The sequence below is a fragment of the Onychostoma macrolepis genome, chromosome 17 (assembly GCF_012432095.1).
Source record: "Onychostoma macrolepis isolate SWU-2019 chromosome 17, ASM1243209v1, whole genome shotgun sequence".
NCBI classification, from domain to species: domain Eukaryota; kingdom Metazoa; phylum Chordata; class Actinopteri; order Cypriniformes; family Cyprinidae; genus Onychostoma; species Onychostoma macrolepis.
This window is the reverse complement of record NC_081171.1, coordinates 17125931-17140359: the sequence shown is the minus strand read 5'-3', so window position 1 is coordinate 17140359 and position 14429 is coordinate 17125931. Positions and strand designations below refer to the sequence as shown.

Here is a 14429-nt window from a genome sequence, read left to right as displayed (position 1 = left end):
GGATCATGTGACAGTGAAGACTGGAGTTATGGCTGCTGAAAATTCAGCTTTGCTATGACAGGAATAAATTACATTTTAAAATTTAATTTTATATATATAAAATATATGTAAAACAGAAAACAGTTAGTTCACAATATTACTGTTTTGTTTAAATTAAATTAAATGCAGCCTTGGTGAGCATGAGACTTTTTAAATACATAAAAATGTTACCAACTGAAATTTAAATGATAATATCTCAGTAACCATTTCTTACTAATCATAATCATTTAAAGCATTGTTTTAACACATATTAAATTCTAAAATGTTTATCTGATCATTAGTTTATTTCAAATAGATAGAAATAGATTTTTTCCATTATAAATGTTTTTCTTGTGGTCCACGGTCCTTTTCCCTTGTTGAATACCCTGGTGTTATATTAATTATATTTACAAAATACTTTTGTCAGCATAGAAATACTTCCAGTAATCAGATTTTTCTAAATATTTTTCTAATTTTATTTTTTATAAAAATAATACATTTAATTTTATTTTTAATTTTACATTCTAAATAATTTAAATGGGACAAAAAGGGAATAAAAACAAAATGTAAGGTACACAGTAACCAAAAAAGAAGAAGAAGAAGAAGAAGAAAAAAATCTGGTGACTAGTAAACTAGTCAATCCCAGCATCCCCATCCCACACACCCCTCTTTTTCTCCTTATCTCCCTCTAAAGCATCTTTTAACTAGCATGTGGTCCCTCGCATCTGTTGTCCATTAGCCATTAGCTGATGTGTATTATTTCTTGGTTTCCTTCCTCAGACTGCAGGCAGCTGACGGTAATGTCCTCTTGCCCTGTTCGTGGTGTGGCTGGCACTAAGCGTCCAATGACCAGAGCAGGAACATGGGCATGAGCGGAGTGGCCACAGGAGGCTGTGATGACCATAAAAGCATGAAGGAGAGGCCACAAAATGAAATATCTGCTCACCCCGCACTGCTGCTGAATCAACAACGGCCAGAGCACTTCATCATAATTATCAAGACACATTATAGCCAGAGGGATTTCTGAAAAGAATATATATATCAGCAGATGATTGCAGCAGTTAGGAGCCCTGCTGTAAGAATAAACGCAGGTCTTCACACTCCATACCTACACAGTTTCTTTTCAATCGGTGACCTCAAATAAATGCACATATATGTATGTACATCATGTGCGTCTCATTGATTCGCCACTGACCTGTTTAGTGCTCAGGAGGAAGTGGAGTCTCTGAGCCTGGATGTTTTTCTCTTTTTCCTCTTTTTCCAGAGTGATCCGTTCTCTCTCTCTCCTCTGGAGCTCTGCAAATTCCTCCAGGTCTCTCCTGGGAAGCAGAGAACAGTACAGATAAACCTACAGTTTTTCCAACTTACTCTTCTGTAAACTCTTGTCTTAGTCCCAAGACATCAGACGATGTTCAATACGCTTGTGGGCTGTTCAAGAGAACAGCATGGCTGACATAATAATAGTACGATAATCTGAATTCTTGTGATTATTTCATACTTATACATGACAGACGTTTGCAAAACTGTATTTTTGTTATTTATATGATAATGCACATAAAGATAATTGAACATCAATTTATATATTCTACCAATACATTTATGCCTGTGCTAGAGTAAGCATAAAAGAAAAGAAAATAATAATGAACATAAAATGCACAAAATACTTTCTGTTACATAGTTATTTTGCTCTGTACACTGACCTTTAAAAATCACCTCACTTTTCCTATGATGCATTTTTCTCTCTCCGTAAAAGTAAATCGCAAAATAAATCAAGTATGCAGAGTAGTCTGGGCTGTGAGCATGTTTTCTGTTGTGGTCTGAGGTTGCAATGTTTGCAACGCTGTCTGACCAGCCTCGGCGTCTTTCGTGTGGCGTCACTCTGTCTGTGTGACCTTTGCTAACCTATATCTCCCGCTTATTATTAATTGCACTGTAGTGGACAAAAGCCAAATAGATTTGTAACCGTGGAAGGGGATCTCGATCTGTGTCTAAGAGAAGGCTGGGGTAACACATAAACCTCATTAGTGTTGATGGGCCAGTAGGGAGACATAGGAGCAGCTAACACAGATGACCTTTGTGTGTCCTTAAACAACACACAGCTATAAGCACCCTGCGCCACTGAATTGCATCCACTTACTGTGGAATCCACCAGGTGCTAATCACCCTTACCTATCAATAGCGAGGCATGTGGTTTTCAGTCAAAAATACAAGCCGTTTACAGTAGACTTCTTGTTAGAAGCGTGCGTGTGTACAGTAATCTAGCTTGTTAGTTAGCTTTTTGCAACTTGCCACATACCCACATATTTATTAATAATAGTAATATGTAGAAAGATATTCATTATCAACAGTACATCAAATATGTATACAAATATGACAGCATTGTGTGTGTTCATATATTTATATTTATAAATATTGTTTGATATACAATATTTTGTTTGATATATGAACAACACAGAGTTATTATTAATTAAAACTAAAACCATAAAAAGCATTACTTTTACTAGAAATGAAATGAAGTTTTTTATACTCAACTGTTTAATTGCAGCTAGTTACAAAGGCAATTTATCACTTTTTAGTTCAACTAAAATAACTAAAATAAAAATAAATACTAGTATAAAAACTATAAAATATAAACAATATAGAAATATTTGGGAAAAAAGCCAAAACTAATAATAAAAAAAAAAAAAACATTAACTAAAATGAAAATGAAAATACAAAAGAAAAAGAAAATAAATAATAATAAAATAAATAAATAAAAAGAATAAAAATATTTAAGAAAAACGGCTAATAGTACTAATAGTATCTCAGTGAAGGTAAAATAACACAAATAATGGCACACTGACGGAAAATAAAGAAATCAGGCAGTGTTGCACATGAAATATAATTAACAGTGTTTTTGACATTTGTCATAATGGAATTTCAGTATTATCTATAAATTCCCAAATTTCTGTTTGCTGTAATTTAATTTTTTTTTTTTAATTGCAAAGACCAACAAAAGCTGTTAAGAGAAATTTTGAAATAAACAAAATATGATTAATTAGCAGAATTTAAATGCTTTAAAGGTGGTAAACATTAAGATCAATTTGCCCATAAAATGGGATTTAGCATACTTCTCTGTAATGAATGCAGTAATTTGTGTGATTAAGCATATGCATACCGCGGCCTGTGTATTTTGGAGTCTTGCTTTGATAAAAGACCTGCCCTAAATACTATGAAATGTTTATAAAGAAAAAAAATTAATAAGGCCTGCAGTTAAGGAGTGAGTTTCACAGATGTCCTTGAAAGGGACACGAGAGCGGAAAAAGTAGCCTGAGCAATGGGAGTCCATAAATTCCCTCTGTGCTTCCAAAGAGTTAAAGATTTGCCATGCTCAGACATTACAGAGAGAAATTTATCTGATTATGGCAGTAATAATTACCCAGCTGTTTATTACAGATAGAGAAATAATTCATGCAGGCAATAGGCCATGGTGGCAATGACACTCCACATTTAGTAAATATGCAAGCCGCTCACTTCTAATTACTCAAGCCCAGAGGAAGCCCTTATTAAGTGCTGGAACTTTAAGTGTCTTCTTGACAAGTGATAAATTGTTACATTGCACAAACTCTTGCTGTGGAATTGCTGCGGTGAACCCGGGTCTTGACTTCATTAAGGTATGCAGAGAAGGACAACTGAATGAAGATGGACACTGGAACATAGCGGGCCTTGTCGTCAGGCTAGAGCTAATGAAACGACACAGATCGTTTTGAACAAGGAGGGGGGATCTTTCACTGCTGGCAGGGAGAGAGAATGAGAGAGAGGGGCCGCCCTGACACGGGCAGTCGCTGGCCTCCTATCATTGGCATGCCAGGCTGGTCTGCTTGTGCTAAATGGGAACCATTAGGAAAATTTTGAATAATTTATTCAGGCGCCGGAGCTGTACGGATTAAAATCCTGGCACCGAGACCTCTGAGGGGTGACTAATCAGTCAGTGGGTGATCCTGAGCCCAACGTGGAACAGACTGTCAGAATCAGCGCAGTGATCTTTCACTTCACATCTTTGACTGATTCATCATGACCTCACAAGTGTTACATAAACAACTAATTAATGCTCTAGCAGACAGAGAGAGAAGGACAGGCGAACAAAAAAATAAGACGCTGTTTGTAAAACACAGCTGGACAGATATCAAAAACTCACTGGGACAAGAGTTTCTATTCCCACAAATAACTGTTTAATACTGACCAGGCAGATTGATCAGACAATATTTGACCAGTTCTGAGATAATCAAATGACTAAATAATTCAAATGTAAATTGTACTTACTTGCACCACTTGTCATGCTTTTAATATATATAAATCAGTGTTTCACAATATAGATATTAGAGCTGTCAGTCAATAAAATAATCAAATTAATTACATTAAAGGCTGTTGAACTTTTTTTGTTTTTTTGCCATGATTTTAAGTAAAAAAGTGTGAATTAAATTGACAATGCTAATAGATATAATTACAGAGTTCTATTTTATGTGACCTCAGCATCTGTATGGCTTACTGAAAAATATAGGTTTACAACTATCTAAATTTTGGCCTCTCCCAAAACAGGAAATAGAAAAAAAAAAAAAAAAAAAGTGTACAATATACAGTATAAGACAGTGCTGTACTTGATGGCCCAGTGTTTTTATAGAGAAATGCAATGTGTTATCGTGATTCATAGGTGAGAAACCCCATTAAAAGAGAACATTCCCACTTAAAGAGAGGCTGGAGCAGGGAGATGGAGGGAGGGGATGGGATGTTGGGAGTCAGTGATCCAAGGAGCACTTAACAGATTTACATTTAATTTTAGCTAGACCCTTAAGATATTTTCCCACAAAATATATTGGTCACATTAAAAAAAGTGACTTCGTTTTTATCAAAAGTAAAAGATGGCATCTTCCTTCAGCCCCTGAAGCAGGAACTTTTTTTTTTTTTTTTTTAATAAATGTGGGGGCACACGCAAATCAGAGGCTAATTTTGAATTTTATAAAGTTATTCATTTTCAAGTAACCAGAGGCAATTTATGCATGACATGCAGCTAATGTATATGTCTCAAACATGCCGTTAAAGGCATGACATTCCTTTGTCTTTGCAAGAATTTCAAACCATGGTCATCTGTGAACATTAGTCTAATGTAATATTATGTACAAATATTACTTTATTTGGAGCTGTATATGTATAAAAAAAATTTTTTTTTCACCTGATGTGTTCATTCTTCCTTGTCAATCCCTCCAAATATCTCTTGCGTGCATAATAATTGTGTACATACTTCCTCACATAATAGCCCCGCCATCTCTGCTGTATCTGCAAAAGAAATGTCATTTTTTATTGATTACATATACCTGATTATTATTATTTATTATTTCCTTTATTATTTCACTGTATGGCAGATAAAGAGTATGAAATTGAGTTTTATTTGGGATTGTAAAAAGTATTTAGAAGTTAAATTCGCAAAAGGCAAATCAAAGTCAGAGCAAATTAAAGAAGCCCCTGTCACTTTAGAGCTTGCAGTCATTGTCACTCCATGAAGAATGAGAGTGATAGTTAGTGCCACCATGACAGCACCACTGAGGACCCAAAACAAAAAGGACAGATGTCCTTCAGGCTAATTAGGTACTTAAAACAATAGCAGGTGAAAAAAAATAATAAGGCAAAAACTAAACAAAACAAGAATTGCCATCGATCAGTAGTCAATAGATAATTTTAAATAAAGTAATTGCAGGCTTGGTTTCTGAGTTGTTTGTGACCTCTTAGACTAGTGAAATCAATGATGCATATTGCTCAATTAGATCTAATACAAATCGGGCCTCGCTTGTAAACACTGATTTCTATTAAAAGGCTAGCATATTGGCTTTCAGTAAAGAGCATGATAAACACTTTATAGAGTAAAGGAAATGGCTAAAAAGAAGCACAATTCTGAAGCTTCAATGGCTGTTGTTCTCAGCTTTAATGGACAAGGGTTAGGAGGAGCAGTGACCTTGTTTTGCAACTGATTAGATGCAAACTACAGACTTTTTTGATTAAGGGCAATCAATTCAATACAAGATATATCTATCTATATCTATCTATCTATCTATCTATCTATCTATCTATCTAATCTGCGATACGTGGTAATAGGTGTATGTAAACATATGACCACAGTTGAATAAAGTGACATTCATTAGCAAACCTCATACATACTTTCCCATGAAGCTTTCCAAACTCAAAAAGAACAATTGACAGTCCATTTTTCCCATCCAACACACCCAGTCTGTGCTTGAGATCCTTCAGATCCTTCAGGGACTGTTTTCACAGTTGCCCTCTCTTTTTTTCCTTCAGCAGATTTTTACATTACCGGTGCTTCCCGGACATAGCACTCTGTCTTTTACAAGGGCTATAAAAGCTGTCTGTCCTGTTGAACAGCTTCTGTTTGTGTTTAAGTGGTGACAGGACCTTTAGTCTTATATTCTCTGACCCCTGAGAAGAGGTCGAGCTTCATGTTTCAAATTAGACTCACGTAACAGAAGTGGGAGCAAAGAATACAGGGTGGGCCTTAGATTTACTGCAAAAAATTTGCGTATAAATAACTCCCTCAGTTCACATTTCTTGTGATTTCCAATGATCACAGTAGAAATATGCAATCCTCCATAGAAATACAACATTCTTCAATAAGCTATGAAATTTTGTAAGACTTATAAAATTCTTTAAAAGTTTCACCTGAGGGAAAAACAATTGTAAAGCTAAAGTTTCTATGCATACCAATAGCTCTATAAAAGTGCCAATATATCACTCAAATATAAACGTGTTTGATTTATAGGCTGTGAAACAGAGCATGCTGAATTGATGTAGCTACCTTTTTACAATTGTAGGCCTTATAACAGATGAGAAAATATGATAGCAAATTCATTCATATTTGGACTGACTTCTGTTAACATCCCAGTATATGTAAGGAAAATATATATATATATTTTTTTAAGTCTTATGCTCACCAATTCTACAATTATTTGATCCAAAATACAGTAAAAACAATAATATTGTGAAATAAATAATTTTAAATAAATTTAAAAGAACTGTTTTGCATTTTAATATATTTTTAAATGCAATTAATTTTTGTGATGGCAAAGCTGAATTTTCAGCAGCCATTACTCCAGTCTTCAGTGTCACATGATCCATCAGAAATCAGTCTAATATGCTGATTTGATGTGCAAGAAACATCTCTAACACCATCGAAATGAGTTTAGCTGCTTTGTATGTGTGTGTGTGTGTGTTTTCAATTTCAATTTCAAAAGAACAGCATTGATTTGTTACAGAAAACAATGTTCTTCAATGTCACTTTTGATCATTTTAATGCAAATACAATGCAAGTAAGTATCTTTATATATCATATTTATATATTTACAATAGCTATGAAAACATGAAAAAAAGTATTTAAAAAATATTGAATATATGTAGGCATTTTTAAATGTTATGCTCCCCTTAACATTTCAATGCAGTTATCACAAACCAGTAAAATTTGTTTACAGATTTCATCCAAATCAAATGTGTGACCCACTGACTTTTCACTCACTAAACAGCAAGAGAAATATTTACCTTGACAGCCATCTTATTGTAGAAATTCATCTTCATGATAAAATATGCTGTCTGTGAAGAGAGGGAGATAGCATTACATTGTGACTGGGCCCTATGATGTTTTCCCAACATGCGAGGAATAAAATCCTCTTTATACATAATACATAAAAGTCATGGAGACGCAGCAGCAGATAAGAGGGTGGAGTGGCAAGTCATACTTTGTATCGAAGGGAAGTGCCTGTTCTTAATACATAATGCAGACATGGCTGGGAAAATCTATGGAAGTCACGCTGGTAACTAATGGAGATGTATGAAGGTAAAATGCTCTTCGCTGAGTTTGATAATCAATGGAATGCTGCTGAGGATGGACTGACTAAACACAGTCAGGAATATTCACAAGACACAAGGCACAAACGATTCACTCACTGGGGACACAAAAGATACTTGATATTGCTTCTCTACATGATAGTAGAGGAAAGATGTACATATTTTCAATTATAGGTGACAAGAAATCAAACAAAAAGGACACCATGTACAGTTTCCTTGCTTTTTATAGAGAAAAGATTTCATGGTATCCATGGTTTATTTTCTCTTAAAAAAAAGTTACTCCTCAAATAATACAGAATTTCCATATTATACTGGATTTCCTGGTTGTTATGTAAAAAAAAAACTAAAACAATACTGTAACTGTACATTTTAGAAAGACATAATATATTAGGCAACTAACTGTAGGTCATAATTACAGAAAAAAACACAGACAACAACATTTTCCTGAACAAATTAAATCTAAAATAAAATCTGTACTCGCAAAACCCTTAGGTTTTATTTTAGAAAATGAAGAAATGAAGATAAGAAAAATTTGTACTAATTTGTCAGTACCTTTAAAACATAGACTTGTTAAAAGCATTCCATTGGAAATCAATATGAATTGTCAAATTACAAACTTATGCCAGATGTATGTAAGTCATGGCATGCCTGTTAACTGCTAAATGTTAATGAGGGTTATCATAATATAATCAATATTACATGTCTCCACAACTTACCTTTACCCTTTGTCTGAAAAGCACCCTTGCAGTGAATCCACGCCATATTTTTTGTATTAATGTTGCATTTTTATGCAGATGACTGAAAAATAAAACAACACTCAGCAAGCTGTAATTATAGTTCTGTAATTTCAAACAGATTAAATCAAAACTTTTTTCCCCCTCTGCATGCCTGCGGTAGGTCTTTCTTGGACAACTGTACATTTGCATTCATCATTAACCACCCTCTAAATGCATGTCTATGGCAACTCTGAACTCAACATGGCCATCAATTTCCAAAAGGCCATTTATAACTCCAAAAAATCAATGCGTATAGGGACGGTGGCAACCCTGGAGCTGCACTCAAGAAGCCTAGATTGCGCTTAATTAGCCACTTAACACATTGATCAATTAACTAAAGTAATCTAAATTAACCTACTGTCTGGGAGTTTGTCTGCTCACTGCACAGAAATATGTTGAGGTTACACACTGTAGCGCCCTGTGCACTGGCTAATTCTAGCATTTAAAGACCAAATGCATTAGATTTAGGCTTCAACAGCCACTTAAAGGTATATGCTGAGAATATAGAATTATACGCCTGTCCTCATTAACACATCTGTCTACCCTATACAATATGGATCCTAGAAATGTCACACCTATAGAGTCCAACAGTGCCCACCCACTTTTTCAGTGGCCTTGGTTCAGGAAGTGTTTGTGTCATTCATTTTTCCCATTGGTATTTAAAAAAAAGTCTTTGTTAAAGAGTTACAAACCAACCAGTTACAAGGTGAATCACAACATTACAAACTTTGATTTTAAGCAAAAAAGTAAAAAAACAAAACAAAAAAACAAATGTGATATATTTTTGTATTAATGTTGCTTTTTATGCAGATGACGGATAAAAAAAAAAAAACACTTAGCAAGCTGTAAGTATAGTTCTGTACTTTATACATGTACCATATATTGTACACACACACACACACACACACACACACACATACAGTATAACTGTATATATACAGTTGTTTGCAGAATCAAAGAATCTTTTATTTAGATTTCATCAAGAATTCCGCTCTTAAACATGAGTATTTAAAGGGTTACTCCACCCCTAAATGAAAATTTTGTCATTAATCACTTACCCACATGTCGTTCCAAACCCGTAAAAGCTTTGTTCGTCTTCAAAACACAATTTAAGATATTTTGGATGAAAACCGGGAGGCTTGTGACAGTCCCATTGACTGCCAATTTTCAGTCAAAGCCCAGAAAAGTATGAAAAGACATCGCTGACGCAGAGGAGACGAATTGTTGAATAAATTCGTTATTTTTGGGTTTTTTTGCATCCAAAAAGTATTCTCGTAGCTTCATTACGGTTGAACCACTGATGGCAGATGGACTATTCTGACGATGTCTTTCATACTTTTCTGGGCTTTGACAGTGAAAATTCTTTGGCAGTCAATGGGACAGTCACAAGCCTCCCGGTTTTCATCCAAAATACCTTAAATTGTGTTCCGAAGACGAACGAAGCTTTTACGGGTTAGGAACGACATGGGGGTAAGTGATTAATGACAAAATATTCATTTTGGGGTGGAGTAACCCTTTAAATGGCTGATAGCTTCAAAAACAGCATATCGATTAACAACCTTGTAGTTGATGTTAAAAAATCTCTATGGAGAAAATGAGTGGGATTTTTTACTTCCAGACTCGATTATTGCACTCTCTTCAAACTTGCAATTAGATTTTAAAGCATTTAGATTTTATTTAAAAATAAATAAATAAAAAATTTATTACCTGATTACGATAGGTAAAACGTGTCTAAAACACTGCAGAAAACTATTATACATTTATTTATTTGGCCATGTCTTATGTAGCATTGGGAATGAACTGAAACAGGACTACTACTTACGTTCCCTCTAAATAAACAAATAAATAAGTATATACAAAGAGTTAATTTTCTGTACATATTGAAGCTTTTTGATCATATTGATAGATGAAAATAAGATCTTACCTGAGGTATGCTCTCACCTGGCAGCCCCTGAACCAGCTCTGAATTCTGACCGCAGCCTCGTTCTCTTTCTGTCTGTTTTCCTCCGCAATCCTGTAACATGAAATGTTATATCTTAGGCGTTTTATCCACTGATAATATCATTATAAAGCATGTACGTCTTATTGTTTTCTAAAAACTGCTTTTTAAGTTTTTAACGTTTTGATATAACAAAACAATGCACCACTGTTTTCAAATGTAACGAACTGAATAATTTGCGTTTTTCATTACCTGTTGCGGATAAAATATTGCTCTTTTATGTTATCAACCTGCTTGTAAAGTTTCTCAAGTCTCGCCATGTTTCCGGAAGTTTGTTGGTGTCCATGACAACGGAAGTGTCCGTGCGCGCGCAGGATAGAGAAAGTGCTTGCTTGTCAGGCACGCGCAGGGAAGGAAATGTCACGCGTTGAAATCAGCTCTTTTTGAAGTTGGTAAGCAAAATTCTTGTCAACAGTTAAGTTTAATTTAAATCCCGTTATAAGTTATAACGTTATAAAACGTTACAAGTATGTCAAACGAATTTTCAATATTATGAATGGTTTGGGTTTGCATGTATTTACTTATTGTTTTTATGATATTTCAGCCCGTTGCAAACAGTTAAATTATGCACCGTATTCAAATTTATTATACTGTATGTATTTAATATGTAATGATGTGGTTGTTATTAATATATTATAACAAAGCCCCTTATTGTTGTTTTTACTAGGATTTTACTTTTGTATGCTTATAATAGCATATTATCTACTGTATATTAATGTTTACTTCTTTCATTTCTGTTGTTTAATGTTTTATGCTAGTAGTTTATGCTAGTATGCTAGTATATATATTTGATTATTTAAATCCTTGGTTCATGTAGTAAATGTACGCACTTCATAACATCTTACTGCAAGAGAAAAACAACACAGAAACATGATTGCCAACGGATCATTTGAAAATTTCATCTATTTATGGAGCTCTTCTCTCTGTTTTCAGATATTCTGTTTGGATCTGATACAGGCAAGATACAAGACGTCCTGCGAGTTCCCGGCAATACAGATAACCGATGACAGACGCCAGCCAATTTGCTGTCCCGCCGCACCAGAGCAAAGCACTAGAAATATGGGCAGAGGAGTGACCCTTTGGCTGTGTCGCCCATCCATCCGAACCCGGTGGTGGGCTGGCCACCGTGGTAATTGCCTGCGAAACAGTGTTTTGACAAGCCAGACGGGTGTAAGCCATCATTCTAGCAGCACGGTGATGAGGTGTCACCTGGAGAGAGCTGTTGAGAGCCCACATGTTTACATGCAGCCAGGTGACCCAATTTTGCCCTGCATCAGACCACCACTGCATTCTTCACATTGGTTTCAATTCTCTGGATCACACTTTGCTGATTATCACTTTGAATTGGTTGTCAGTGCCAAAGGCATCAAGGTTCTGGGAAGTTTTAATAGTCTGTATTGAAGCTCTTCAAAATAGTGCAACATATTTTATTTTTAGTGTGGGATTTTTCATATCTGTTGACTTGTGAAATATTCAACACTGGTACAAATAAATATAACACTTGGAGAAAAAAATAAATAAAAATGCAATGTGCAATTATGCAAAAAATTATGCATTATGCAATGTTTGAAATGTAATGTTCCTATATAAAAAAAAGAACAAAAAATGCCAGTTTTGCAAAATAATGAAATACCGCATGCAAGTACTGTAGATTTGTTGAATATTTCACTCTAAACCGCCACACATTTTTCTTTTTCCTCGCAATACTGCAACCATGTAATTGCAATGATGGCCATTATTGCTTTCGGATGATATCACCTTCCCCCTCTCCCTTTGTTTCCCTTAAAGGATAAAGGTGTGACTGTTCCGGTGCAAGAGAAAATCATATTTTTATTAGCTGGCCTTTATCTGGGGAAAAGGTAATGAATTGAGTATTGTGTAAGATGGTTTAATCTGCAGGTGTTCTATCATTATTTGCAGTGTGGTTCCACTGAGACAGCAGTAATCCATTAAGAAGGGGGCTGATCCTGCGAGGGGTTTGATGAAGTTGAAGCTCCTCTGCCCCATGCAGAAGGGCGTTTAGTGCTGCCGGCCCCACTGCTAGTGTGCAAGGATATATCACCTGCGTACTCACTGTTTCATCATACCTCTATATTCCTCTACTCTCCAAACAGTCTTCGGTGCTTTAGACTGGGTGTCCAATGGAAAGGCAAACTCACCTTTTGTCCACTCAAAATATAATAGAGAAGAATCTTTTATATGTTTCAAAAAGCTTAACTGATTATTTTTCTAATAAATCATAAGCAGAATGCTTAAATCGGAGCAGAAAGTCTTAAAGTAATGGCACTGCATTTAATTAAATGTTGGATGCACTGCAAAAAACTTCCTCTGTGGTTTTGTTTTGTTTCCCAATACAAATAATTAAACATCTTAAAATAAGATACATTTAGGCCTACTTGAGATGAAAAATGAACATATGAAATCTTGTTTTCTGAGAAACTGAACAAAATTGAGTATATGCTTAAAAGAAGACCATAAAACATTTCTAATGAAACAAGACTTCTTATATTATATCATTTTGCTTCTGAAGTAAATATATTTTGATTTTAGAATCTTAAAGCCCTGTTTACATCAAGAACGATAACTATAAAGATAACGATATTAGCGTTCACACCAGCGAGAGATATTCTAAGCGCACTTTAAATTCTCAAGCTCGTTACAGCAGCATTGATTCTGATTGGCTCTCAAGTTTTTATCGTTCATCAGCTGGAAAAAAATCTTTCTGAAAGTGATTCCAATGATATCGTTTCTCTGTGCCTTTATCGTTATAGTTGTGGTGTGGACGCTGCTATTCTTTAATATTGAGAACTATATCTTTATTGTTATCTTTATAGTTATCCTCCTTGGTGTGAACGGACCTTTAGACTTCCAATTTGAACTGGAAAACAAGACAAAAATACAGATGATGAACTTTTTTGCAATGCGATCAGAAGTAAAATTTGCAGTAAAATTTATTTCGATATTAAATTAAAATGTAATGGAAATTCTATTTTAAAACTTTACATTTACTTTTACATTTAGAGACCATATTGACGCATTGTCTGTTCCATTCAATTTATTGCTTAAATTGTCTTTACTTAGTCTCAGGTAAGTCTTAAGTCGTAAATTTACCTTCATAAAACTTGCAAAAACTGTGTTCTGCTCTGTATGACTTCATTAGAAGCTTACAGTAGCATGCATGATGGGATTATCATGCAAGCTATAAGTGCAGCATGTCCGCCTGCTGCTTATTATTCATCATCAGGTAATTCATGTTATTTTCCATCCTCCTTCTGTTTTGCATTTCCTTTCTTCCCTCTTCATCTTCTCCCGTTCTCTCTGGCAAACATAATATCAGCTAGAGGAGTGCTCTGTTTCATGTCCTGAAGAAAGGCTTAGCTTACGTTTGATTGAGGTCTCTCCCATCTCACACGAGCGCTGTGTTTGCGGATCCGGCGCCAGAGAAGCAGATGCAAGGGCCTATTTGATGGCGGCAAATAATAAAACGTATCATTTGCGTTTGCAGTTTCTCCTCCACTGTATCAGGCGCACAGATGCTACTGCACAGTTTTATTTGCCAAAAATCATATGGACTGTAGTTAATGGAATAGGGAGTGTTTGCCATCCAATTTTGAAGAGAGCTGAAGAGAAAATAAATCAAGCCATGTTCCTCTCTGTTATCTCGCTTTGGCTGTGAACGTCCACCGTAAGCACAAACTTGATTCTTTTTATCGTTTTACAATTCATCTGTCGGTTACCCCTTCATCTCTCTA

General features: G+C 35.1%; 1 protein-coding gene and 1 long non-coding RNA gene across 2 annotated transcripts in view; one reads left to right on the top strand and one right to left on the bottom strand.

The window, feature by feature from the left end:
- The window catches only part of spata17 (spermatogenesis associated 17), a 36863-nt gene extending 25883 nt beyond the window's left edge, over positions 1–10980 (bottom strand). Inside the window, exons 1-6 of the mRNA XM_058750471.1 lie at positions 10870–10980; positions 10603–10692; positions 8619–8700; positions 7597–7647; positions 5228–5331; positions 1214–1337 (exon numbers count right to left, since the gene is read on the bottom strand). Of these exons, the coding sequence (XP_058606454.1) occupies positions 1214–1337; positions 5228–5331; positions 7597–7647; positions 8619–8700; positions 10603–10692; positions 10870–10937 (519 nt within the window). The 5' untranslated portion in view covers positions 10938–10980. The remainder of the gene's footprint in view (positions 1–1213; positions 1338–5227; positions 5332–7596; positions 7648–8618; positions 8701–10602; positions 10693–10869) is intronic.
- A 10-nt stretch (positions 10981–10990) lies between these two features.
- Positions 10991–12821, top strand: LOC131523804 (uncharacterized). The gene is made up of 3 exons (XR_009266855.1): positions 10991–11069; positions 11611–11929; positions 12598–12821. It is a non-coding gene; the product is annotated as an uncharacterized LOC131523804 (long non-coding RNA).
- The last annotated feature ends 1608 nt before the right edge of the window (positions 12822–14429 follow it).